This window comes from Camelus ferus, chromosome 17 (genome assembly GCF_009834535.1).
Source record: "Camelus ferus isolate YT-003-E chromosome 17, BCGSAC_Cfer_1.0, whole genome shotgun sequence".
Classification (NCBI taxonomy): domain Eukaryota; kingdom Metazoa; phylum Chordata; class Mammalia; order Artiodactyla; family Camelidae; genus Camelus; species Camelus ferus.
Genome location: NC_045712.1, coordinates 25,194,419 through 25,222,168, shown reverse-complemented (window position 1 = coordinate 25,222,168; position 27,750 = coordinate 25,194,419). Strand labels below are relative to the sequence as shown.

General features: G+C 42.2%; 1 protein-coding gene across 2 annotated transcripts; it reads left to right on the top strand.

Annotated features, from left to right (window-relative positions):
* The first annotated feature begins 1,909 nt into the window (after positions 1–1,909).
* On the top strand, positions 1,910–25,654 carry RBM5 (RNA binding motif protein 5). Of its 2 annotated transcripts, none has more exons than XM_006174103.3 (25): positions 1,910–2,051; positions 3,387–3,455; positions 5,260–5,425; positions 6,266–6,421; positions 10,122–10,191; positions 10,677–10,750; positions 13,175–13,258; positions 14,082–14,142; positions 14,598–14,663; positions 15,144–15,304; positions 16,559–16,656; positions 17,274–17,361; positions 17,522–17,599; positions 17,679–17,751; positions 18,380–18,465; positions 18,852–18,936; positions 19,148–19,239; positions 20,901–21,062; positions 21,476–21,625; positions 21,706–21,777; positions 22,378–22,557; positions 22,863–22,937; positions 24,008–24,105; positions 24,184–24,313; positions 25,008–25,654. In XM_006174103.3, the coding sequence occupies exons 2-25, from the start codon at positions 3,439–3,441 to the stop codon at positions 25,131–25,133; spliced, it is 2,448 nt and encodes an 815-aa protein (XP_006174165.1). In that variant the 5' UTR covers positions 1,910–2,051; positions 3,387–3,438; the 3' UTR covers positions 25,134–25,654. The 2 variants fall into 2 exon arrangements, with proteins under 2 accessions (XP_006174165.1, XP_032314360.1); XM_032458469.1 differs by having other exon boundaries at positions 1,978–2,055.
* Positions 25,655–27,750: the final 2,096 nt, after the last annotated feature.

Genomic DNA, 27,750 nt, shown 5'->3' with positions numbered 1-27,750 from the left:
TGTAGATAGTGCTTTGCTTGTCTGGATGCTTGTGTTCCCCCTCCCCCTGCCAAATTCATATGTTGAGATCTTAACCCCCAAAGGTGATGATAGTAGTAGTTGAGGCCTTTGGGGAGTGATTAGGTCACGAGGATAGAGCTGTCATAAATAGGATTAGTGCTCTTACAAAACAGATCCCACAGAATTCTGTAGACCCTTTCACCATGTGAAGATACAACAGGAAGTCTGCAACTCGGAAGAGGGCTCTCACTAAACCATGCTGGCACCTTGATTTTGGACTTCCCAGCCCCCAGAACTGTGAGAAAAAAATTTCTTTTGTTTACAAATTACCCAGTCTGTGGTGTTTTGTTATATAGCAGCCCAAACAGGCATAGATAGAAATAGAGATGGGGAGAGGGGAAAGAAAAAAGTTAACCCATTATTCCAAAACCCAGAGATTTCTACCTTTCCATCAATTGTCATGACTTTAGTTATCCAATGAGTTTCCAATGTCAATAACTTAATGCCCTTAGTGTAGAAGGGTAAACCATAGAACATGTTTAAGGATGCTTTTTCCAGGAAAAATACTTTCCAGTATATTTGAAGCTTCTGGTTTGAAATCTCTTTGATATCTTTCCCCTTGTTTTTGAAAGGTCTCTTCTTATCCAGAAAGATAAGAGTATGGATGTGGTTTTCCATAACTGGTATCTTCCTTTGCTTGTCATGGTCTAATTTTTCAGTCTGTATGTGTGACCTGAAAAAATCAGTTCTGCTAAAACTATATTAACAGTGCCAGTGGGCAAGTTATGCTAACTGGATGTATAGAAATAATGCCAATTCACTGATGAGTCAGTGTCCAAAATAACTCTGAATTGTGGAAGGATCCCTGCTTCTTCCTGCCACAAATGTTGCACTTTTAGCTTGGTAATGGATTCATTTGTTCATTCAACAAATATTTATTGAGTGCATACCGTGTGCCTGGCACGAGTAGAGGCACTGGGGATATAGTCGTGAACTAAATAGACAAAAGTCCCTGCCCTTCTGGAGTTTACATTTTAATGGATGAGGGCATGGACTCAAATCCCAGTGTGAAACTTAACAGTGTGACGTTTTGGTGTGACCTATCTTTCTAAAACAAGGCCAGTGATAATGGCTTCGACTAGATGAACAGCAGCTGAGGCAGCTAGAGGTATACATATATTTTAAAGGTAGAATTAATGGGATTTGCTGACAGATTGGGTGCGAGGAGAAACGAGTCATGGATAACTCCAGGAGTTTTGTCCTGAGTAACTGGAAGCAGGGAGTTGCTATTTATGGGCTGGGGAAGGCTGTGAAGGAGACAAGGTTGGTTTTTGGCTGTGTTAACTTTGAGATGCTACTAGACGGCCAACTGTTAAATTAACCCTGGAAAGTAACTTTCCCGAGCCCTTGTCTTAGACTAAAGAATATCAACGATATTCTGAAGACTGCCTTCAAGAATTCTCTTAATTTTCATAAATCTCAATTTCCTCACTTGCAGCATGGGTTTGATAACCATCTCATAAGTTATGGAAATGAAAACAGATATTTATAAAGCATGTAGCCTAATAGTCTAATCTAGCGTCCAATAATGCAATAGGCGATCAACCCACGTTCCTTCTCTTAAAGCCAGATTAAACGAGATGGGTTACATCGTTGTCACTGAAAGCAAACTGTACTAAGGTCCTTGTAGCAAAGGGAAATAATTACTATGCCTAATTAAGGAAGGAGCTCTAACCCGGGTCTGCAAAAGGCAGACTGGCTACTCAGCAGTGGTTTTGAAGAAAGGGAAATACGCAGAAAATTAACACAGGGCGTAGTTAAGTGACAGACTGCCCTAGAGACCACACTTCCCAGCAGCCCCCGCGCGGCCAGACGCCTTTGCGGATTGGACACCTCCTTAGGAGGCGGGTGGCGGGGGGAGGGGAATAGGCGCGAGGTACTGTGGGTAGGAGACGGCCGTCGACGGAGGCGCCATTTTGTGAAGCGGCCGTACCCTGTTGGAATTCTGGGGCACAAAACCGCTACTGTTGTTGCTTCCGTCCTCCCTGAGGGTAAGTGAGGCGGCCTCCCGTAATGACCGGCGGTTCTTGGTGTTGGGGTAGGTCTTGTAGAGCCTCCCTGTCAGCCGCGGGCGACGGCCGATCAGCCCCAGCCGGATCTCTCGAAGGGCTACCCGAGGCATTGGAGGGCCGCGCCCCTCCTCGTCTTCAGTGCTGTCAGCTTTCAGATGGCGTCCTCTCCCCTCAGCTCGAGGCCCGCTTCTTTCGGGCTCTTAGTGTGCCCCTGCCGATACACGTCTCCGACCCCCAAGCCTAACTGAGCATGGAGCGGTGGTCTGTCCCTCGGGTACTTCTCAGGGGCGCCTTGGCAGTCTCTAGCCGCTATCGTCCCTCAGGTTCACTTGAATATGCCCTCACCGGAAAGCTGTTCGGTGAAGGCTGATGTGCGGGCTGAGAACTTCTTGGGGGATGAGAGGCGCATGCAGGCAGGAAGAGAAAGCCGTACGCCTGATTCGGTCACGCAGGCCGTGGCGCCGCCATCTCGGCCACGACTCCCCACGGAGGTGGGTCTGGGCACTGCCCAGGAGATGAGGGGCGGCATCAGAGATTCTGCCCAGGGCGTTGTTTTTCCCAGATGGTTCTCTTCCTTTTATTAATTCAGCAAATGTTCGTTGAGCGCCTGCTTTAGAACAGGCACCAGGAACGGCCTTAACTAGTTTTTCGGACCTCAGACGCATCGAACGCCGTCTAGTTGTGTGATGTTTTATCGCTGTCGGTGTGCTGCGGGGCCAGGCTGGCGGTCTCAAGGGCCTGTGGTGGTTATCGTTGTTACCTAGGAATTAAGTCTTATCGAGGTTTGCTCTTGTCTCATTGAAATAGCTTTGGATCAGCCGTTGCGTTTTATAAATGGGAGTAGATTTCAGTCAGCTCAGCATCCGGCTTCTAAAAGATTTTACATTTTTCATAAGTAATTTTTGAATTTCATTTCGCTCCTTGTATTAGTAAAGACACTGATTAATGTTTTAACGATCAACTACCCTACTTTGATTCAGAAGACAGGGAGCTGATTGCAGCTGTGACCTTTTTGCTTTGTAATCCTACAGTAGGAGCAAGGAAGGAATCTTCTGCTTGCATCCTTTTATGGGTTCGTTATTGAATATGAAATTGATATTTTAAACTATTCATCTTTGTGCTATGCTAGTTGTTAACAAAACGTTAGCATGATTTTAATGTTGACAGTTGGTCCCCACCTCCTCCCCCCAACCATAGATAACCATTGTTAGTGATGTAATGAAATTCCAACCTCAGTAGTGTCCCAGCTTATAAAACAGTTGACTTATACGTGATCTCTCAGATTTGCAGCAACCAATCTCTTTTGCCTCCTAGAAAAAACAAAATTTGAACCTTTGGAGCCGTGTGCTAGATCTTCAGTAGGACAATGGGTTCAGACAAACGGTAAGTTATTACTGTACATACCTTAAAATCTCAGCATTTTAATGGGGACTGAACTATTTGTTAAAAATTGTCTAGCAAACAAATACTTGAGTGTCTTTATTGTCAGGCATTGCTATGAGCACCTTCATGATACTTGCTCTCACAAGCATGCAGTTTAGTGAGAGAATTAAAATACTATGTGAACTGTGCTGTGATGAAAGAAGTTGAGAGTGCTGCCAGAACACTTAGGAACATGTGTTTTCTTGGAAACAGCCAGCAAAGCTTCCTGAAGAAAGTATTCTCTAAGGTGAAGCCTGAAAGGTAAGAAAGAATTAGGCAAAGGAGAGCAGAGTGGAGTAGGTCACTTAGAGTTCCCTATTGGCAAAGCTAGGAGATCATCCAGTCTGGCACTTTGCACAATTCCTGGCTGTAGAAAGCAATCAGTGAGTGCTAGTTCTCATTATTGTCCCCTCCATGACAAAATGATCCAGATTTATAGAGCTGAGAAGCTTTTGGACCATGGGTTACATTAGAAAAAAGAAAGAAAAACTGCTAAAGAATTAGTGGATAATTAGGTTGAGAGCATTCTACTGCTGTGTCATCTGTGGATTCTCCCCCTTATACCATTTGATTTAAATACAAAACCTTGACTTTTTCAGCCAGTTGCCTCCTTAATATTGAGTCCAGTCCCAGTGATAGATCAGATTGATGACCCAGTGGGACTCAGGAAATAATTCATGTTACATGATGTCATTGCTTTAATGCTGTGTCAGTAGTCTCTGTTTCCAAATAACTTATTAAATTAACATTTACAATTTTAAGGTCTCTTATCCCAACACTTCACATCCTGAGATAGTCCTAGACTTCTTATTTCATTTGTTTCTTTTTATTATTTGTATACCCTAAATGAGTCCCTTGTAAGCCTTTCCTTTGACTTTTCCTTACAGGGTTTTATGAACCTGGTAAACAGTTTATGAAAGAACTATTTATATCTGTGGTCAAATGGATTTAAGCCTCTTGTTATTAGATTTTCCTGTGAAGCCCGGTGCTGCCCAGTAACTAAAAGTAAATTAGATATTATAGGAAATAACGTACTCTGATGTTGCTAGTTATGTCTAACAAATGAACTTCATTAACTGCCTAATGGGAAAAAAAGACTTAATCATTCAGGTTGTTGGTCCATTTCTCAGCAGTGAGTTACCCTTCAGAGTGGGTGAGTCAGGATGTGTTCTCCTTTGAAACTGAGTGAAATGCTAATACAGTTGAACCTTGAACAACCTGGATTTGAATTATGTGGGTCCACTCCTATGTGGATTTTCTTCAACAGATACAGTACTGCATGATCTGTGGGTGCAGAACCATGTATACAGAGGGCTGACTATGGGACTTAAACATCCATGGTATCTGCAGTGGGTCCTGGAACCAATCTCCCTCAGATACTGAGGGACAACTGTAATTGCATTTTTCCTACCTTTCACTAAGATCCAAAATCAGGGATGAAAGGAATGATGTATAGACCACAGGCTTGGGAAAATGCAAGATGAACTTAGACAACCTGACTCTTTCTCAAAAATATTAAACCCAAACATTTAATAGCTGTATTTTTAGATTTATTATGAAAACTGCCTTTTCATTTAGGGATGTAGGTGTTTTCCCAGTGGTTGTCTTTGTAAATTGGAATTTGGTGATGAATTTTAAGGGCTTTATTAAACTATTTGGATATCTTATAAACTGAGCTGTGGGGTATGTGTTTTTTTCAACCATGTTTTCTGAAGAGACAAAATGTGATTTACTTTAGAGTAAAGAAAGTTATTTTTCCTGGCAGAGTGAGTAGAACAGAGCGCAGTGGAAGGTACGGCTCCATCATAGACAGGGATGACCGTGATGAGCGTGAATCCAGAAGCAGGCGGAGGGACTCGGATTATAAAAGATCTAGTGATGATCGGAGGGGTGATAGATACGACGACTACCGAGACTATGACAGCCCAGAGGTGAGCGACCAGCAACTGTTTATGGAATTGTTAGAATTATAAATTGTATGCACAAAACCATCAAGATTCTTGAAATAAGTATACCAAGTGTGGAAGTCTCTCAAGAGGAATATTATATTCAAACTTTATTATTCTGAAATCTATTTGAGTTGACTATAACTCTCAAAAGACAGACAGCCCTATAATAATAGAAATACTGGCCAGGATTTACATAGATAGGGCTCACCATTCACCAGGCACGCTTTTGAACACTTATGTGAACTCATTCAGGTCTCACTACAACCTTATAAGGTAGGTGTTATTCCCATTTTAAAGATGAAGCAGTTGGGGCATAGTTTATATCATCCCTGTGCCTCAGATAGTGTTTCTAGAAGTTGTAGTTTAACATTATCGTAGCAGGTCTCTTTCCACATTCGCTTCCATATGCAGACATTATTTAGAAGTAACTGTGCTGCCCATATAATTTTGCACTTTTTTTTCTTTTCCTATGCATGTAATCATTTTATTGTAACAGGCAGTAGTGTTTCATTGTGTTGGTGTACTGTATGGTGAGTTGTTAAACCATTCTTCCTGAATTAAATGATTGTTGCAGGTTTAGGGTTTTTTCGTTTTATTTTCTGTTTGTTTTGGGTAGGGGGTTTGGTTTTGTGGGGTTTTTTGTTTTGGTTTGGTTTGGTTTTTGTTTTTGCTGTTTTAGAAAACGTTGCTAGTGAATATCATCGTGGGGTTCTTATATTATCTCTGTTCCTAAAGATAAATTCCTAGGAGTGGAGGGACTGGATCAAAGGGTATAAATAAGCCCAGTGTGATTTTAATTTTTTTTTTAATTGTAAAAATCAGAGAGAACGTGAAAGAAGGAACAGTGACCGATCTGAAGATGGCTATCATTCAGATGGTGACTATGGTGAGCACGACTACAGGCATGACATCAGTGATGAGAGGGAGAGCAAGACCATCATGCTTCGCGGCCTTCCCATCACCATCACAGAGAGCGATGTAAGGGGAACCAGCAGTTCTAATGAGCCATTCAATAGGCACAAAGAACTTTGAGCTTCTACCATTATTTTCTTTTGTTATTTTATCTCAAACTAATACCTAGTGAAATACATTTCTATATTTTGGGTGGAGTTCTCTCAACTTGGTTCATAGATAAATTACCATTTATATTTAGGCTTTGAAGCTTAGTGTAGTTTTCAGAAGTTCCTTAGCTACAGGGAGCAGTTCTTACTCCTGCAATAGCCCTTAGGAGGTATACAGTACATTTTTATTGAATTGGTTACTTATTCAGTGAGGATGTATTAGTAAGAATATTTTTGACTTGGCCACCCTTTTATTTGATAGAAATGATATTATCCAAAAAAAAAAAAAGAAATGATATTATCCATTTGAAACCTCTGAAAAGCCTGTTGAAAAGTCTGGCTCCCCACTTCTCATACAAGCCAACTAGAGCCTTGGTGTACTGGGCACTGCCTGATTTCCAGTGGTATCTCTGGCCCTTGCCTGTTCCTTCCAGCCACATCCATCACTTACTTCCCCCGCAGGCCACTTTGTCCATCATTTTCCCAATGTTCCTTTTTCTGCTTGAAGCCTATCCTGACCTGTGAGGCAGAATTTATGTGAATCACCAACCCTTGACTGCAGGAGGCTGCTCAGCCAATATTGTTTGTGAAATGAATGTGATGTTTTGAAATATGTTTTTAAAAGATGTAAATGCATGGTGTTGTGCCAGTATCTATTGTCTTGAAGTATTCAAAGTAATAATCTGACTAATGTTTAGTGGATTTTAGACAGAGCTGAAGGTAAGTACTGACTTCACACAGCTTTGGTCCTCTAAACACTGGAAGTGACAAACGTGAAATGGGATGTTAGAGTTAATAGTGGGTGTTTGTGATCCATTGCACAGCTGCTATACTGTGTACTGTTAGATGCTATAGTGATGCAGAACCATGGATCCTGCCTCATAAAAGTTTAAGAATAAATAGTTAAGATCAGGAGATGATGAAGACAATGCAGAGTAGAAAAGTATAGGAGTTGAAAGAGGTCCTGTTGAAAGTCTTCTGTGGAATAGCTCTGGAGACTTCTTTAAGGGAGGTGGTTACTAGTGGCGGGTAAAGAAGGGCTTCAGGGAAATATTAGTTGAGCTGATAGTTGAGGGATGGAAGTGTTTTGATCTGGTGGAGAACTGAGGAAAAGGTGTGGACTGGCCCTAGCCAGCTTGATTTTACTGAAAACAAAGACTTTGGCCAAGAGAGAGGTGGATGGGAAGGTGATTTGGGGTCCAGTGGTGGGGTCTTTGAAAGCCTAGCTAAGTATAAAAGAAAGTTACTGAGGTTTTTGCCTGGTAACAAAAGCTCTTCAGGTTAGATGGGAGGAGGGAGAGAGTGATAGGGGTAGATAGAAGGCAGAGCTGAGCTCAGGTAGCAGCAGCCATGGCACATGAAATAGGTTGTGCAAGAAATCCTGCAGGAGTCAATTAAGGAAAGTTTACTTTTTGATCATGTCATCCCCTTGAGGTGTCTGTTAGAGATGTGTCCCTCGGAGCTTGTGTATTTCAGGCTTCTCAGAGAAACAGAGGTGCCTACTGTAAGAAGGCAGGTTTCAAAGTAGAATGTCTGAGATTCCCAAATATCATGCAATATTTGTAGAAAATTTGCTTGTTGGAGTCTTTAAAACATTTTAAAATTATAGTATTTAATCATGTCCTGAACTTTAGTTTATCACTTTCATTAATTTCTTTAACTTTTTTTTTAACAAACCATTTTTTAAATCTTTATCGTTTTTGTTCATTTGTTTTGAGGGGGTAATTAGACTTACGTATTTATTTTAAAGGAGGTACTGGGGATTGAACCTAGGACCTTAGGCATGCTAAGCATGGGCTCTGCCACTGAGCTGTACCCTCCCCATCACTTTCATATTGTTTGTCTTTTTATTTTAGTCCCCCCACAGACATGTGAATTCTTAGAGTAACTATCTTTAGTTAACTGTGTTACTATACATGTTACTGTATCACTACTTTTATAGAAACTGTCTTCAGTAACTCTGGTGACTAACTTTTTAGTTACTATGTTATGAAGTGTGAACTTGAGTCAGGTGGTTGGGTCTGGCTCAGTGTAGCTCTTCTCAGACTGAAAAAACAGATACAGCCAATTTTCCTTATTCTGTATTTATAGTGTGTAAAGCCACTGGGAATACTGTACCATGCTCTTAGGGAAAATACAAAGTTAGATTCATGTGAGCCTCTGGTCACAACATTTTCATCAACATATCAATATATAACCTGGTTTTATGTGTATTTCTGTTTAGAGATGCCTTATTTAGTATATACTGTTGGTTCATTAGCACTGAACTCACAGCCAGTAGCACTGTAACTCATGTCTGATTGAAGCTTTTCTAACATTTTCTCTGTAAGGACCTTCCTTCTTGCACTTAGGAACACTAGACAGCACTGCAGCACTTCACTTGGAGAGCCATTTTAAACAGTGAAATCACCAGCAAAAAATACAAAAGTGTGAAAAACTTAGCACTAAATAGACTATGAGAAGGACACTTGTTTACAGTATGAAAGTTGAAACAAGGCAAAAATCACCTCTGCAGGAACAGGTGCATCAGGCGACTCACTTTTTTTTTTTTTTTTTTTAACTACTCTGCACATGTCTGCAAATGACTGTGAAAGCAGTGCAAATATTGATTTGGAGTTATGAATTTTAATGAGTAGGCAAATCCACAAGTACAGAATCCACAAATAATGAGGATTAACTATCTGTATATTCTGCAGCCTTTACACGTAATTATGGAAAGTTGGGATCACTAAGAATCTCTGTTTTGCAAATTTGGCCCTGGTTTTTTTTCCTGGGAGTATTGCTGCCTGATACAATAGCTAAAGGAACTAATGTATTTTTTAATGTATTTGGAGTTCAGCAATAAGGGTCTGACATCAGTAACAAGCCGACGAGCCAGGATTCTTTATTTGGGCCCAATTACTGTTTATTTTAATTTACTAGGAGTCTGAGAATGTTATGAGCTTTGTTGATTTTCACCATTAATGTAAATGTAAGAAAACTGTTTCTTTTAAGACATTGTGCAGAAAATGTTTATCTTAAGGGAGTTCCTCATTTTTAGGGTATTGATTTCTTGGTCATGTACTTCTGAGGACAGTGACATCTTAACTCTCATTTTTTCTCTCTGGTCCTTTAGAATGGAGGACAGTAAGATTAGACAAAAGGAAGGAGGCTTGAGGTACAGCATACCATGAGCAAGACTGTACCACAGCGTAAATAATTGTTCCTGGGGGCAAGCTCAGGTGGTAGAGTGCATGCTTAGCATGAAGTCCTGGGTTCAATCCCCAGTACCTCCTCTAAAAATAAGTAAACAAATAAACCTAATACCCCCCCCCAAAAGAAAAGCCAAACTAAAAAAAAAGCTATAAAAATAAGAATAATAATTATTTTTTTTGTGCCTGAGGCAAATTCCCTGTCAGCATATAAATAATGCCTTCAAAGCTGTTACAGTACATCAGTTTCTCTGAGAAGAGTTCCTTCTTTTATTCTCTTTTAGAATAATTACATTTTGATGATAGAAGTTTAAAGTCTTGCTAATTAAGCAGTTGATGTAAACCCTAGTCCTTGGACTTTCTTTAGTGTGGAATAGTTTGTGGTTGAAGCTTTAATTATAAATAAATGTGTAAAACCCTGTGCAGATTCGAGAAATGATGGAATCCTTTGAAGGTCCTCAGCCTGCAGACGTGAGGCTGATGAAGAGGAAAACAGGTGAGAGCTTGCTTAGTTCCTGCTGTTCTGGTTCTCTTCCCCATTCCCACCTCAGTCCCTAAAGAACATCCTGATACCCCCAATCTTCAAGCACATGAATTCAGAATGAGAGGTTTGCCATGGCTAAGGAATGTGACTCTTTGAAAATGATGTTTTAGAAAGCATCTGAGGACCTTTTTATAAACTTTGGTTTTAAGGGCTTTTTTTCTTTCGGTAAGTAGTGATTTATGAACTCCTTGTTTGACTGTAGTCGGTTGCATGGTTACTTTTTAAACGTGGAATCAAATCGAGTGGCATTTAGTTCAGGCGGCTTGGTTCCTTGCCATGGCAAAGTATCAAGAAGATCCCCAAGTCAAGTCACATTTGTAAAGCTGCTTCCCAATTGGCTTTGTCACGCAGTGTTGAAGCAGTGGGAGAGAGATTCACCTGTTATAAAGGAACTGACTAACACGAGTATCCCGTCTATATCTGAATGCTGTCTCTAGGTGTAAGCCGTGGTTTCGCCTTCGTGGAGTTTTATCACTTGCAAGATGCTACCAGCTGGATGGAAGCCAATCAGGTTGCTTCACTCACCAAGTCTAGATATTCATGAAAATGGAACAAGTCTGTACAATTAAAAAAAAAAAGGTTGAAGGAGTGGTTTGTTCCAAAGGAGTGACTTTAAAGAAAAAAGCTTTGTATATATTAAAATTGATATTACTAGATTAAAACAGTACAAAGCACTACATTGCAGAATTTGCTCTGCCTTTAAATATGGCTACCTGGCAGGGCTTTGTTAACCACTAAATACATAGTTACCAAAATATCTTGAGTATTCCCCTTTTCCCTACCTAATTTATATTCCTATTCATTATGTTTGTTGAGAGTAATCTTAGAATATCCAACTCTCGATTTGACAGTGAAGAGAATATAATAGAAGTCTGCTACAGGCATTTTATGAATAATTCTTTATTTCTGCTTGGAGACCACAAGCTTCCTGGAGGCATAACTTTTCATATGGGTCTTCACAGACCATTTAAGGACCTAGTGGAATATATGAACAATGTCTGATGAGATTAGCCTGGGAGCTGGTGTCCTGCTGTCTAATCTAGTTAGAGTGGCATTAACATTCTAATCTCCCTGAGAATGCCTTTTATAGTCTGTTCAAAGCAAATGATTGATGATTCTTGGATGTAACATTAACTGAGGTTTTCTAGTTTGTCAAGATAATGTTCAGTGCTTGGCACTTAAATAACTTTTGCCAGAACTCCAAAGCACAGTATTGAATGCCTTAACCAAGTGCATTCTGGGAAGTTTGCTTATTTAACTCATTATGTTGCTTTTCTGCAACATTTTATGATTTGTCACTCAAAGTAAGAGTTATATTCTTTGGTAATTTATTGTCATTTATAACAAGACTCACTAATGAGGGTATCATTTTGATTGAGTGATTTTTAAGCCTCATTTTCTTAACCCAGAGGTGACAACCTGGTCTTAAAAAAGTAGATCTTGATTCATTTCATACCATGGACACCATCCTAGTAAATTCAGGACAGTCTTCATGTGAGTCCTCTTTCTTGACCTGACACCATCTTTTGATGCAGTGGATGTATCGGAATGACTTGCCTGGGAGTTTAAAACTCCTAGGAAGTTAAAACCTATAAGACATTTAAAAATCTCCACAATTTTAATGTATACAAAGCTATGTTAATGTGTAATATTTCATTACAGTTCAAGTTCACTCCGGAGATAAAAGGCCAGTAGGATTAGGGACTCAGTGGTAGTTTGGAATTTCTCCCAGCACACATCCCTCCTAGTGGGATGATCTGTTGACATATCTCCCAGCTTCTTTATTTTTGCTTCTATACAACACAGAGAGTGGATGGCCCTTCAGCTCTTTCCCTCTTGGCCAGACATGTAGTCTTGCCTCTAGATATTGCAGAAACAACATTCACAGCATGTCTTAACTCTTCCAGGATTTGCAAGAACCAAATTGTTCAACAGTATGTATGTTTAGAGGGGTTAGACTCCTTTAAAAAATTTGGATATCTAACCTCTTAAATCTGTTCTGACACTGTCAGAACATCCCACTCCCTTTCCCACCCCTCAGGAGAAAAAAAGAAAAGGTGTTCTTGTTAAATGAAGGCTCTTTGGGGGCAGGTGCTGGGTGTATTGGCTAGACTGATTCCACTCGGAGTTTTGACCTTTGAAAATTAAGTTCCTTTTAGTCACATGGTTGACTTGAAGGATGAGGTGGTATACGAACATTTATAAACTTTTTCTAACCCCCTGAAGAAACTTCATTGGCCTCCTGGTTACTCATTTTGAAGAGAGTACCATCTATTTCAGTGAAAAACACATCTGTACCCAGGACATCACGTGGTTGCAGTTGGCAGGAAGAAAACTCATTTAGCTGTTTTACAGTCGATGGCATTCAGAATAGTCCCTCCTGAGAAAATTGTAACCAGATTCCCTTTAAAAATGAGTTCCCATACCATTGTCCCCCAGAGGACACATCCTGAAGCAGGAGTTTGAGGGAAGGGGAAATACAAAGACTTTCACTTTACATAAGAATTGGGGACTGGGAGAAAAGTGAAGCGAAGCCCAAGGACACCATGCTAAGGGGTAAAGTAGGAGACAACCTCAGAACTGGGAGAGTTGTGTCTTCTGCTTTTTGAAATAGACTGTCACTCTCAGGCAGCCTGTCAATGCTGATTGTTAGGACTTCTGTCTCTGCTGGAGACACGGCCTGGTGCATGTCAGCGTTTAGTGTGTGGCAGCTTTCTCAGCACTCCCTGACTCCGTTTACCTTTACTCCGCATCCCATTCTCTTACTGCCTATCTGAAGGATTGGATGGGCAGAGTATAGGTGGCGGTGGTTGGTCCTCCCCGTATGTTGTCCATTTAATTCCAGAGCACTGATTTTTCCGAAGTGTGCTCTGCCCTGGGAAAATGGACACATGTTTCCCACAATGGGAATAACTGATTACTTCTTTTTTTACAGAAAAAGTTGGTGATTCAAGGAAAGCATATTGCAATGCATTATAGCAATCCCAGACCTAAATTTGAAGATTGGCTTTGTAACAAGGTAAGCTGTGTTCTTCTGAAGTAGAAAAAAACTTTTGGGGTTTTGTTGTTGCCTGTTTGACTGTTTAAATAAAGAAACTAGTAAGTACCCAATCACTAGCTTTTATCTTAAGGTGATTTTCGTACTTCGTGACTTTCTTTGGGTCGTCCTGATTAGGTATTACAGGACAGAATCCCTTGAACACAAGAAATTTTGTTTAAGATCTAGGTTCTAAGCCCAGTGTTTCAATGAAGATTTTAAGTTTGTTTCACTTTATGGTTCTTGAATTCTAGAGCTCTCAACTTCAGCAGTCTCTTAATTACATTAACAGAACGCCTTGTGTCCCTGCTCGAATTGTATCGAGTCTATTATGATCTAGTCACCAATGCACCATTTTGAACTTAGGTGTTGCCATTGACACTTTCAGAGTGCTCAGACTCTTTGTTCTGCATGTGTCCCATGTCCAGTAGGTGTCTAGACAGTATTCCATTTACGTTGTGTGTGTAAGAGTGGTCCATTTAAGTGCTCTTCTCATATAAGGGAGAAGTTTGCTAGTGGTTTGCTGCAGGGTTTTAGGGTGAACTGAAACTTTTCTCCAACTTAATAAAAATAGAATTCTGCTTCAAAATACGTCAAGATTTGTTTTTCTTGGAAAAATTCATGTAGTGAAGCATTCTAAATTTTTAGGTTTAGTGCCCCTTTGTCTTGGATATGTGGGTATCACTTTCTGCTTTTTTTTTGTTTCTCACTAGGACTTGCCCAATGTCCTATTGCTCTAACCCATATTTTTAGTAAGCCTGGCCTACTGTGAGAAATAATTACAGGTAAAACTTTTTTTTTCCAGTGCTGCCTTAACAATTTCAGGAAAAGACTAAAATGCTTCCGATGTGGAGCAGACAAGTTTGGTAAGCCCAGATTCAGCTGTTTGGGATATGTATTAAAACCTGACTGATTGGGTTGTCTGTGAACCTAGATTGTAGGGCATTAAAACAAATAACCTATGTATTTTCCTTAAACCTTTTTACCTTAGGTTAGGTAGATGCTGCTGATGATTGTGAGAGTACAGATAGTTATTTTATTTTCCAAAATTAAGTCTGATCACCTAGTTTGTATTCTGTACCTGCTTTTCTTTAGTACAGAAGTAATGTCAGCCCTCCACTGGCCCAATTTTTACATTCCACATTGGAAATTCATGTCAAAATTAATGAGATTTTACTATAGCGACGAGTGGTTCAAAAAGAAAAATAACGACTGCTACATTTACTTAAAATTAAAACTTTGGTGTTTGAATGTATTTCTTTACATTGGTTTGTTGTTTGTCTTCAATTATGAGGCTCTCCCTCTCTTTCCCTTTTTACAGACTCTGAACAGGAAGTGCCCCCTGGAACCACAGAATCAGTTCAGTCTGTGGATTATTACTGTGATAGTAAGTTCAGATAACAATCTTTTGGCTTTTATGTTGGAAGTTGACCTTTGTTGGATGTTTTTTTTCTTTTTTAATAAGTAGCAACTTCAGGTTATTTCATAAATGATTGGTCTTTAGAATCTTCTCCAAGTCAAAGTGAAAGATACACCGTTTACCCTTGAACAACATGGATTTGAATTGTGTGGGCCTACTTACATGCTGAGTTTCTTTAGTAAATGCTGTAGTACTACACCATTTACCATTAATTGAATCTGTGGATATAGAACTACCAGTACAGAGGGCTGACTGTAAAGTTACACACAGATTTTCGGTGGAGTTGGGGGTGGCAGTGGGATCAGCATCCTTAAACCCCCTGCATTGTTCAAGGGTCATATGTACTAGAAACTTCCCAAAATGGATTTGTTTGTACTTGAACCTGCCTTGAAAGGCATTGATGGTGGGAATGCATATATATATCATTTGTCTCATTCACCCCCCCAGCAATCATCCTTCGAAACATAGCTCCACACACTGTTGTGGATTCCATCATGACAGCGCTGTCTCCCTACGCATCCTTAGCTGTCAATAACATTCGCCTCATAAAAGACAAACAGACCCAGCAGAACAGAGGCTTCGCATTTGTGCAACTGTCTTCTGCAATGGTGAGGTGTTCATTGAATCTTCCTTTATTAAAAAAATCTGAGCTTTTAATTATTAGAGGAATGCAGATAAAAACTACGAGTTATCACTTCACACCAGTGAGAATGGCCATCATTGAAGTCTAAAACTAAATACTGGAGAGAGTGTAGAGGAAAAGGAACCCTCCTACACTGTTGGTGGGAATGTAAATTGGTGCAGCCACTATGGAAAACAGTATGGAGGTTCCTTTAAAAACTGAAAATAGAGTTACCCTATGATCTAGCAATTCCACTGCTGTGCATATATCTAGAGAAAACTATAATTTGAAAAGACACATGCACCCCAGTGTTCATAGCAGTACTATTTATAATAGCCAAGACATGGAAACAACCTAAATGGTTATCGACAGATGAATGGATAAAGATGTGAGGTTGGGGGAGGGGCAGAATATTACTCAGCCATAAAAAAAGAATAAAGTAATGCCATCTGCAGCAACATGGATGAACCTAGAGATTATCATATTAAGTAAGTCAGAAAGACAAATATCATATTAATTGTATATGGAAGGTAAAAAAAAATGATACAAATTCTATTTACAAACATAAAAAAGACAAAAAATAAGGGAGAAAGGGCAGGAGACGGATAAAATAGGAGTTTGGGATTAACAGATACACATTACTATATGTAAGGTAAATAAACAACAAGGACCTACTGTATAGCACAGGAAATTATACTCAGTTTCTTGTAATAACATAATGGAAAAGAATCTGAAAAGAAAACATATGTATAGATATAACTGAATCATTTTGCTATACACCTAAAACTAACATTGTAAATCAACTACATTTCAATAAAAAAATAAAATTAAAAAAATAACTGAACGCTGAGAGGCAAATGTGGTTCATCAAATTATGATTCTATGTGTAAGGCTCCTGGAGCCCAACATGATGAGAATTGTTGCAGTGCTAAATTACAGACTGATTAATAAGTGGTAAAAAAAAAAAAGTGTATACTTGTAGGTAACTGGCAGAACTGAAATTGGAGCCACAGTTTTGTCCTTCATGCTTTGTTTTAGATTAATTTAGCATTTATTCCTTTAATAGTACTGGATACCTTCATGTCCTGAAGGAAGGAGTATTTTTTTCCTCAATATTTCATATGCACGAACAATAATGAATTACTCTCGTTTAATAGAAAGCACTATTGGAATGGGATAAGTGGTAGGGAGAGTGTTTTAATTACATGACAAAATTATTTTTCTTCACATTCTCCTTCAGGATGCTTCTCAGCTGCTTCAGATACTACAGAGTCTCCATCCTCCTTTGAAAATTGATGGCAAAACTATTGGGGTTGATTTTGCTAAAAGTGCCAGGAAGTGAGTGGCTTCATAATCCTTATTTCAGACTGCTGCATCTGCACACTTGACCCTAGATGCTTTGCTAACTGTACCCTAAGCCCACATTCTGTACACTGAGACGCTATCCTCCCTGGTTGCCAAGGCTAGAAGGGAAACAGTTATCTCCTCTTAGAGCTTATTTCTGCCTGTCTCCAATAACCAATTGCCAGAAAACTTCAGAGAAGGACAAAGACATGACAGATGGGTTGAGAACATGTGCTATGCAAACTGCTTCGGGATAGTGCAAACCCATCTGGAAATAATCCTTTCCTTCTAGAACAGCATGCTAATAAACAGCTTCATGTATATAGAGTTTCATTCTAGTGATGTCAGTTTCCCATTTCTAGTATCATTGCTTATCCAGCAGACACCTTATTAGATGGCAGGGTACAAAGTAGAACAATGATACTGTAGGGACACTTTCCTACTGAGGGGTTTGCCCATCGAAACCTTTCCTTGCTATAAAAAATGGCCTTGCTGGCATTAGAGACCTTCCAGCAAAGGCTAGAGTGAATTGCTGTGTTCTGGGTAGTGGGAGGTTAGTGATTGGAAGCATACTGAGATGGAATCACATGATCGGATCTTTGTGGTTTCAGAGATTTGGTCCTCCCAGATGGTAACCGGGTCAGCGCCTTCTCTGTGGCTAGTACAGCCATTGCTGCAGCTCAGTGGTCATCTACCCAGGTAAGATGGAGGATCTTTTTGCTCAAAGTAGCATGGTGGTATTGTTCAGAATTACAGAAGTACCCTCTCCTGTAGTGCTTGCCTTAGAAGCTCTCTGAGGATGTTTTTAAAAACTTGGTATCCACCAAGTTTGTCTTTGTTTCCTCTTGACATTTTGTAGTCTCAGAGTGGTGAAGGAGGCAGTGTTGACTACAGTTACCTGCAGCCAGGCCAAGATGGCTATGCCCAATATGCTCAGGTAGGTAGATTAGACCAGCATCCAACTTCTGATCTCCTTTGTCTAAGAATAGCAGCTTTAATAGTGGGCTTTTCTTCAGTACTCACAGGATTACCAGCAGTTTTATCAGCAACAAGCTGGAGGATTGGAATCTGATGCATCATCTGCATCAGGTAATAAACTTCATCTCCCTTTTATCTTTTGTTTAAGCAGATACATTTGAAGAGATACAACTAGATGTTCTAACTAGACCTAAATAAACATGAGAATCCATTTCCCTGCAAGACTTTGGGGGAAAGCTGTCATTCAGACAACATTCAGAGTTGTCACCATGTACCATGTTGTAAAGAGTGTTCGTTCTTGAAATTCAAGTTGGTATTCTCCCTCTCTTTGTTGTTAGGATTCATTGGTGCCCACATGGGTTCAGGTGAGCATAGAGGGTGTGGCCCTAGAGTCTGGTGTCCACACATCAATCAGAAGGGTCACTGTAAGAAGTCTTTGCTTTAGTTTTTGTTCCAGAATTACAAAGGTGTTGCAGTGAAATCTTTCCTCAACCCCAGAGCAGATATATAGAGACTTTCTTCCTTTCCTTCTTAGCCATCATACAGGAAGTTTGACTTTGTGTGTCATGTGCTAGTAGGATTATAAAAATGAAAATACAGGTTCAAGGATACTTAATGGAAACTAGATTGTTAAGAACTGACATATACAAAGACAGATGCTAGCTTGGGCATTACAGATAAGGATGTTTGGCTTAGAGTTCAATGCTTGGCTCTTCCTAACTCCTGTGTTTATCATCAGGCACAGCAGTGACCACCACCTCAGCGGCTGTAGTGTCTCAGAGTCCCCAGCTGTATAATCAAACCTCCAATCCACCCAGCTCTCCGGTAATCTTGTCGTCCTAAATACGGAACTGGTGACTGTTGGGGAAACTTTGTTTTGCTGTACAAGTGTTCTTTTCCTGCTGTATGAGCCAGGATTGAACAATACACACACATTCCAATCTTACTTCTCTCTGTCTAGTAGTATTAAATAATATAATAATTCTGTGTATATACTTTAACTATAAGGTTCCAAACAGGGTATATTTATACTATACTATGCATGCTTAGTCTTGACCTTTAGGAAGAAAGTTGTAAACATGTATTTTATTCAAGGATTGCCTTAGATCGTATGTCTGTCAGGGAGCCCTTCCTGCTGGATGATTGCAGTGATTTAGTTCTCTTAAGAGGCTTTACAGTTGAAATTATATTGAAGCTGCTGTTCTTTCCAGACTGAGGAAGCACAGCCTAGCACTAGCACAAGTACACAGGCCCCAGCCGCTTCCCCCACTGGTGTAGTTCCTGGTACCAAATATGGTAAGCCAAACCTCATGGGGCTGTTGACAGTTGGAAGGTCCTAGTTGTTGTCTTTGTTTACTAAGAGTTCCTCTCCCTATGTGGGTGTCAGAGGGACACTTGGGGATGTGAGAGAAGACCATTAAGGCCTGCTGCATCTCAGTGACTTAGAATTTGAAGTAAAGCCAGTTTCTTACCGGAAATGACTGTGTGCTGGATTTTGTTTTTGCAGCAGTGCCTGACACATCCACTTACCAGTATGATGAATCTTCAGGATATTACTATGATCCGACAACAGGGCTGTACTATGACCCCAACTCACAGGTAATTTAAGAGTTTAAAAAAAGTGTTTTGGGGGATAATGTACATATGGAAAAGCACAGAACTGACATGCAGTTCTTTGGTTTACATGTATATGCGTTCATACATATACCAGCACGGAGACCAGAGCGAGAACATTCCTAACATGCTGAATGTCCCTCATGCCTCTTGCCAGTCAGTACCCTCCCTCTTCAGTAACCACTATTCTTACTCCTATTACCATGGGTTATCTTGTCAAGTTAAATTTTATAGGTGGCTGTTAACCTTTGTGGAAAGACCTAGACAGAAGTTTTAAATTGTGATTTTTTTTTCTTCCTATATAGTCTTTTTTTTAATTGAGGTAAAATTCATGTAACATAAAATTGGCCATTTTAACCATTTAAGACTATACAGTTCAGGACTTTTTAGTATATTTACAGTGTTGTGCCGCCATCACTACCACTGCCTAATTCTAGAACATTTTTATCTCTCCAAAAGGAAACCCTATATCCTATACACTGAGCAGTCACTTCCTAGTCTCTCCTCACCCCAGCTAGCACTGTCTGCTTTCTGTCTCTGGATTTGCCTGTTCTAGACATTTTATATAAATGGAATCAGATAATATGTGCCCTTTTATGTCCAGCTTCTTTTTCTTAGCAACCCTGTGTATTCTTGAAGGTGGAAATTAGGAGATCTCTGGAGTGATATTTTATTTTTGGTTATGTATATAACTTTTAAAAGAGGAAAAGCAACATTAACACTCCATAAATAAACAGCTATTTGTGACCAGGAGCTGTATGTGTAGAAGAGTGAAAATAAGTGCTTTTAACAGGAACTTGGCATTGAGAGCTTGTGGCTTCTGAGAGAGTAAGGTGTGAAGCTGTGTGGGACCTGCCTGAGCAGGCCGCACCTCTGCATGGTTCTACTGCTCTCGTTTGTGAAGACTGACTATTTACCAGTTCTCCTGGGTAGCCATAGGAGTTGTGAGTCCTGTGTCTCTGACCCACATCACCTTCTCTGGATGAGATGTAACAGGCAGTCTCTCCTGGGTGCCTGTTGAGCAGGTAGAGTGAGTGGAGAATAAAGAAGAGGAGAGAGAGCTGCTCCCCATCCTCTGTTGCAGTTCTCTCCACACATTTCAGATCAGGTTCCTTCACCCTGTCACCTCCTTCCAGGCTCCCAAGCTAGCATTTTACAACCCTTTGATTGCCTGGGTATCCTGAAGCAGGGTTCTGTACAGTTGAACCCAATGATGAGATGTTAACTGATTGTCATGGAACAACACATGTGAGTAAAAGATCCTCCTGAACCACCTGTTCTGGCCACCTGATTTGTATAAATGATCTATCTTTGGAAAGGGGTCAGACACCTTGCTCTTTGGGTACCCTCCAGGCCCAGGGATTAAATCAGTGGGAACTAGACTCTTGAAAAGAAACCACATTCCACTTTTGCCCAAGAAGTTTCACATCTCTTCACTGGCTGGGCATCTTCCTCACCTACAGCGAGTGTCCAGCAGCTCCTCTCTGGGCAGGAAATACTACTGCTCTGCAATGTGTTTTATGTTTTTATGTTTAGTTTTTTTGACTGAACAACTTTGACATGCCTTTTTTGACAAAATACTCCTTTAAGTTAATGGTTTGACACAGCAGAAAGTCTGCATTGTTTTGGGTTTTTTTTCCTCCTAGTACTACTACAATTCCTTAACCCAGCAATACCTTTACTGGGATGGAGAGAAGGAGACCTATGTGCCGGCTGCAGAGTCCAACTCCCACCAGCAGACAGGCCTACCGCCTGCAAAAGAGGGGAAGGAAAAGAAGGAGAAACCCAAGAGCAAAACAGCCCAGCAGGTGAGAACGTGACCTGGCCAGCAGACCCATATTTCTCTCTGGGGCATTGAGCTTAATTTTTAGCTGTTTAGAGGGCAGGGGAGATCTGTGGCATTTATATGCACTTTATTTGCATTCTTAAAATCTGGGCCACACATCTTATTTACATTAAGTTTGAAGAGTATTTAGCAATTCTTTAGGATTACTATATGTTGTTTGTCAGTTGCCGATGTACTTGGGGAAAAAATGCTGAAAGACTCAAACTTTTGAGCAGTATTCTTTAATAATATTTTTGGTTGTTATGTGGTAGCATCTCATAAAGATAAGGGCCGAAGGGGTTTTGTTACAGACCATCTGGTTGAGGTAAGACCCTTAATGGCTTATTGTCTGGCACAGGAGACTTAAGTATTTTTTTCATGATTGTTTGACATTAGATTGCCAAAGACATGGAACGCTGGGCTAAGAGTTTAAACAAGCAGAAAGAAAATTTTAAAAACAGCTTTCAACCTGTCAATTCTTTGAGGGAAGAAGAAAGGAGAGAATCTGCCGCAGCAGATGCTGGCTTTGCTCTCTTTGAGAAGAAGGTAACAGTAGTGGGAATGCCCATACTTCATAAGGGGAACTTAGGTAAAATTTGAGGCTTATGACTTGTTCTATTTCCCAGGGAGCCTTAGCAGAAAGGCAACAGCTCATCCCAGAACTGGTACGAAATGGAGACGAGGAGAATCCTCTCAAAGTAAGGAAGTACTTCCAGTGTTTAATGGCCATATCTGTGCTTTGTGTCTCACTTTGAATCTCAGCTGCATATTGGCTAATGTGATTCCTATTTAAAATGGGATGTGGTCACTGTCAGTGGGTATTTGGAGCAGCTTCTACACATAGACTCCACATTGAGAGCTTTGTTTTCCCTGTGTGAAAGCAGGTGAGATGGAGCAGAGGATGAAGCCCAAATTCCAGTTAATTGAGTTTTATTGCATTTGTAAATAGAGTCTGGAAAGAGAAAATTTAAGATAAGAAAAAACCTATTCTACTTGGTAGATACTGGTTTGGGTTGGCCATTACTCTGATCTATTTTGGGGTTTTCATACATGGTCAGTAGTCTGAAAACAGCCATCCAGGAACTCTTCTTGGGTCCCAAGAGGTTTGGTGCCAGGAGGCTGTTGGGTCCAGCACTGGAGGACCTGACTGCCACACACAGGAGGATGAAATGGAATACACCACTGACATGTGACATGAGTAATGGGTGCACTCTCACAGCTTGGATTAGGCATTACTTTTAGCCATCGCTGTCTTCCTGTTGTACATTTCCAGTGACCCACCCTCCTCTTGTTCCTAGAGGGGTCTGGTCGCTGCTTACAGTGGTGACAGTGACAATGAAGAGGAGCTGGTGGAGAGACTTGAGAGTGAAGAAGAAAAGCTGGCCGACTGGAAGAAGATGGCCTGCCTGCTCTGCCGGCGCCAGTTCCCAAACAGAGATGCCCTGGTCAGGCACCAGCAGCTCTCAGACCTACACAAGGTAGCCATGCTTCTCTGAGCTGAGCTGAGGCAGGGAGGGGAAGCAGCAAGACGATGCGAGTGCCCTGACAATAGTGAAGATTCTGCGTTGAATGATTGCCTTTTAGAAGGCTATTCCTGATCATAGTCTGTTCCAGATTATAGAGTGGAAAGGAACATGGCAACTCCATATACACTGGGCTCTGGCTTTCATGCTGTAGTGTATTGAATTGGGCATTGACTCTTAGAAGACAATTGATGTGGGTAATGTGACATTTCAAATTGGGGCAGTCTGAATTCTTACCATCTGTAAAATCTCTTGTATAGCAAAACATGGACATCTACCGACGATCCAGGCTGAGCGAGCAGGAGCTGGAAGCCTTGGAGCTGAGGGAGAGAGAGGTGAATGGGGGTCAATGTGCCACTAGAAAGAGTATCTTGGGGTAACTGCCTTTGGGGGTTTTTTTTTTAGCACTTGTTCCAGGTCCCAGGGGCAGGGTAGGATTTGTCATACGCACTTGTCACCTGGCCATTGTGGCTCAGGTAAACTCGACCCAGGCAGTATGTGCTTTGTGACCCCCTCAGTGTTCCTCAAGACTGTGCACAGGTTCCGAATGCTACATCCTTGCTGGTAAAGTACTGTGGGTTTTAGGAAGTTGAGCGTGATCTCATTTGGCCTGGCCAGGGAAGCCTTTGAGGGCAATGAAGGGAAGCTTCAAATTAGGCCTAGGGAGCAGCAAGCAGGACACATGATACGATGATTGCAGGTGATACGGAAGGAAGCAGTGGACAAGGCAGACCAGGGCTTGGGGTGAAGGCAGGAGAAGCCTGTGAGACCAGTAATGGGAGTCACTGGTAATTGATGAGGCTGATTGAGAGCCAGCTGGACAGGGTTTTAAATACAAATACTGGCCTGTGGGTTAGAAATGAACCTGTGGGCAAATTACTTAAAATTTCTCACCCCAAGATAATTCATAAGGCTTTTGAGGGCTGTAGCTAGGGCTTTTGCTTTCCTGTTTTTTTTTTTCTCCACTGTTTATGGTGCCAGCTCTGCAGAGACTGCAGAACAGGTCTCTGGAAGCCTCCTTGGGTCTATCTGTCCCTGGAGTTGGGCCCTCCAAATGCTGAGGGGGAACAGCAGCTCTGTCCTCCTCTCCCTTGAGGACCTTGGCAGGCTGTGCCCACACCCAGCAGGCTGAAGAGCTTGACAAGAGGTGACTAATTAAATAAAGCTGCTCATTAGACACATAGTTCTGCCCCAGGTTCCACACAGAGTTCATCTCTACAGACCTGCTATTTTGGATGTGACTAAGTACAGTGAGGGAGACGGGGCATTTGGTATTTCAGACCACTCTAGAAGGCCAAGCAGCAGATGAAGAAAGCACTTGAGGTGATAATCTTGAAGTGTAGGTGCATGAGACTGTTAGAGATTGAAGTCCAGATATCTTTATCTGTTTGTTCTCCCCACATAGATGAAATACCGGGATCGAGCCGCAGAAAGACGGGAGAAGTATGGCATTCCAGAACCTCCGGAACCCAAACGCAAGAAGCAGTTTGATGCTGGCACTGTGTATGTGTTCTGCACATTTTCCACTTTGTGAGCTGGGGCTCTGGCTGTTATAAGTAACTGTGTGTTTGCCACTGGCAGGAATTACGAGCAGCCCACCAAAGATGGCATTGACCATAGTAACATTGGCAACAAGATGCTGCAGGCCATGGGCTGGCGGGAAGGCTCGGGTTTGGGAAGAAAGTGTCAAGGCATCACAGCCCCCATTGAGGTAAGCAGTAGGATTGGGCTTCAGTGACTTGCAGGCTTGTTCCAGAGATGAGATGAGTCCTTTGTCATAAACAAACCCTTAACACTGACTCAGACCCATGTAGCTTAGCTTGGATTTAATATCTTTCAAAGTGATTCTGGTTAGGTAAAAAACAAATTATAATTTAGTAAGAATTCCATCCATAATGAGAAGTCCTTTACTCAGAGCTCAAATTGAAATATAATCCCGGGATCAGAGTTCCCCAGCCACTGGCCTTTTAGACAGGAGCTCCACCTGTGATTGCTCCCTTTCTAACCTGGCAACATAGCTTAGGACAGACTCTTACAGTTGATTTGTTCAAGCAAGTTTTGCAGACTTCGGGGTGTCATGCTATGATCCATGCCCAGAATTACCAGGCCCTCCCTGGGCTTCAGTGCAGTGCTTTGGGGCCCTTCCTAGGCACGATACTTGCTAAGCAGGCATAGGGTTGGGGGAGGGTGTGGTTCCATCTGCCTGTCTCCCTTACCCATTTGATCCCTTCAGACCTTAACCTGCTCCTGGTCTCCAGTGTAGAAATCCATGTCTTCATAATAGAAAACTTCCTCTCATCTCCTAGTGGGTAGTCCTGCTCAGGAAGGAGTGGACTAGATGAGACGGTGTGGGGAGTAGTCCACACACTGCTTGCCAGCTGCTAACAACAGTTTTGTTCCCCCAGGCTCAGGTCCGGCTAAAAGGAGCTGGCCTTGGAGCCAAAGGCAGTGCATATGGACTGTCAGGTGCAGATTCCTACAAAGATGCTGTCCGAAAGGCCATGTTTGCCCGGTTCACTGAGATGGAGTGAGATTCAGCAAGCGGATGAGAGAGAGAGATGACAAGGAGCTCCAAAGAGCGCAAGAAGTGCTCCATCTCCTGAATTCACTCTGACTACCTTTCTCTTAAGGGCATGCCTTCTGCTGTTAATAGTTTTTAGGGTGAGCCACTTCATTCTGCAAGGTTCTCCCACTTAAAGGAGTTCCCCTTGTTTGGGTTATCTGGTGAACGACCTGCCTTCCTGCCAGAGGGCTTGTGAGCTGGCCAAGGGGACAGTGGGTCTTTTATACTTCAGTGTACATAGTGTAATGTAGTGTGTTTTACATGTGTAGCCTATGTTGTGGTCCATCAGCCCCTTGCATCCCTAGGGGGTGTTGAGATGCCCTAGGTGGTATGTGACACCAAAGCCACCTCCATCATTTGTTGCGCTGTCTTTTCTTGGCAAAAGCCTTGTGTATATTTGTATATTACACATTTGTACAGAATTTTGGAAGATTTTCAGTCTAGTTGCCAAATCTGGCTCCTTTACAAAAGAAATACCTTGAAAAATGAGTGTCTGTCTCTATTCTTGGATGACGAGGTGGGTAGAGCATGTCTGAGCCAGTCTAGCCTGGTGATAAAATCAGTGTGTGAAAACTCTTCATGGAAACTCAGTTGTAACTGAATTGGCTTTTCCACTTCCTTCCAGTTTCTAAGACCAGGTTGAGTGCGAGCACTTGTGCTTCTCCACTTTTCACAAGATTGTATTCCAGACACGCAGGGGTAGGGATGTTACTGCTCTGGGTAAGAACCTCCCTGCTTCTGGCCATGATATGGGTGATGCTGGGTCCACCCTCGGCTGAGGCAAAGGAACTGTGAAGCCGTCGTTCCCCTGAAGTGCTCTTCTGTGCTGCCACCTCAGCTGCTGAGGAGGTGGTCAGGGACATTGGAGAATTTTCCATCCTAAGTGGTGGCATCCCATCCTTGTCATCATTTTGGCCAACAAGACCATGCTTGACAAGGGCGGGAAATGTGCCGGAGGCTGCTCCTGGGACCAGATGTGGTAATGAGGTACCCATGCCACTAGTCTGGCTGAGCTGAGTGCTTGGGCTCCATGTTTGGCATAGAATCAGGGAGGGGGAACTTGTTCTTAAAGCTAGATCTCAATGGCTTCTGTAGATGGTCATGTTTTTCTATTCTCAGGCAGGCCTGACCCTTAGAAAACCAGCATGAAAATGCTCAGGAGGGGTTTTTAGGGCACAGGCCTTCACCCCAGCCTCCCAGGGATTATCTTGGAGGGGTTGAGCCTAGCTTTGCTAGGGAGATGTGGAGGTAAATGCAGAAGACCTGAGCCTGGGCTTCTGTGGACTAAGGTTTGGGAACCTCACAAATGAGGTCCCAACTGACATGCCCATCTTCCAGGGTCAGCCATGGAAAGAGACCAGCTCCACCTCCAGAGCCTGCAGATGCTGGTACTCTTTAACACCTGAGCAGCAGTTCCAAGCAGCCTAATAGACACATGTGACTGCCAGCCTAGAAGGCTCTTCCAGGTGAGACCACACATCATACGGTCTGGGCAGCTCTTTATCTCAGCTCGTCAAAGGCTGTGAATGTAAGCCTCTCCTCTCCAGGAGCAACAGCTGAGCACGGGCAGGAGAGCTAGTCCTCTGTCAGCCCCCTTGAGCCCCAGACTGACCCGCACACAAGGAAGGACAGTTGAATCAGTCTGGCCTGCTTGGTGCTGACAAGTCACCTATCCCAGCTGCTCAAGGTTCCCACGAAGACAGCTCTGGACCACAGCATCTGTTGTCTGCACTGGCATGGGCTTTCCTATGAACATGAAGTTAGTGTCCATCCTTAATGGTCTGATCAGCCCCTTAGAGAAGCTGGAGTCCCCCTCTCCCACTTTTAGCCTGTTTGACAGCTATACCTGTCACCAGCATACATAGCCAGCTGACAGCAGTCCTCACCTTGCATCTGAAACCATTGCCCAGTTTCTTCAGGTTAGACAGGTTGTACCTTTGGCTTGGATCTCATGCAAGATTGTATGTGGGAGATCCTGCTGGTGCTGAATGGCTCTCACCACCTGAGGACCTGAGGCTGAAGCCCAAGCGCCCAGGCATCCCCCACTGGCCCATCAGGTTCTGCTCCAACCCTAAGGTCCCAATCAGGGAAACCAAATTCTGAATTTGGAAGGGTCTCTTGCTGACCTCGAGGGAGTCTCCGGGGATCCCAAGTCCAGCCTGCCCTTGGTTGGGACAGCTGCTGCAATGTGCAGGGCTTTGAGGGCCATCCAGGAGCAGCTGTCATGGCCATGCATCAAAAGAGTTTCAAAGCCCAGATGAGCGGCCAGGCCTGAGCTAAGCTCCCCAGGCATGCACAGTCTGGCTGGAGGTCTCAAGGGCACCTGGAGTACAGCCATTGGCCACACTGACTCCCAAAGAATAAATGTCCTCAGGGACAGGTGGGATGTGTTGGGAGGAGATTGCCCTGGAGACTGGACCCTGGAGGAGGGCAGTGCTGCTGGTGGCCACCAGGTGGCAGCACTCTATCATTTATGGGCTGGATTGATTTAGGTACTGGTGGGAGGGTGCCTCACCAAGTCCTGGGGTCCTGGAGGATCCTAGGGCCTCTTCCAGGTCTCTGAGATTCAAGGAGATCTGGCTAGA

What these genes read in the sequence shown, in the direction of transcription:
- RBM5 (XM_006174103.3), top strand. An exon ending in GAGACTATGACAGCCCAGAG is followed by an intron (nt 5,426 to 6,265) that starts GTGAGCGACCAG and finishes TGTAAAAATCAG; the next exon opens with AGAGAACGTGAAAGAAGGAA. An exon ending in CAGTTTGATGCTGGCACTGT is followed by an intron (nt 24,106 to 24,183) that starts GTATGTGTTCTG and finishes TGCCACTGGCAG; the next exon opens with GAATTACGAGCAGCCCACCA.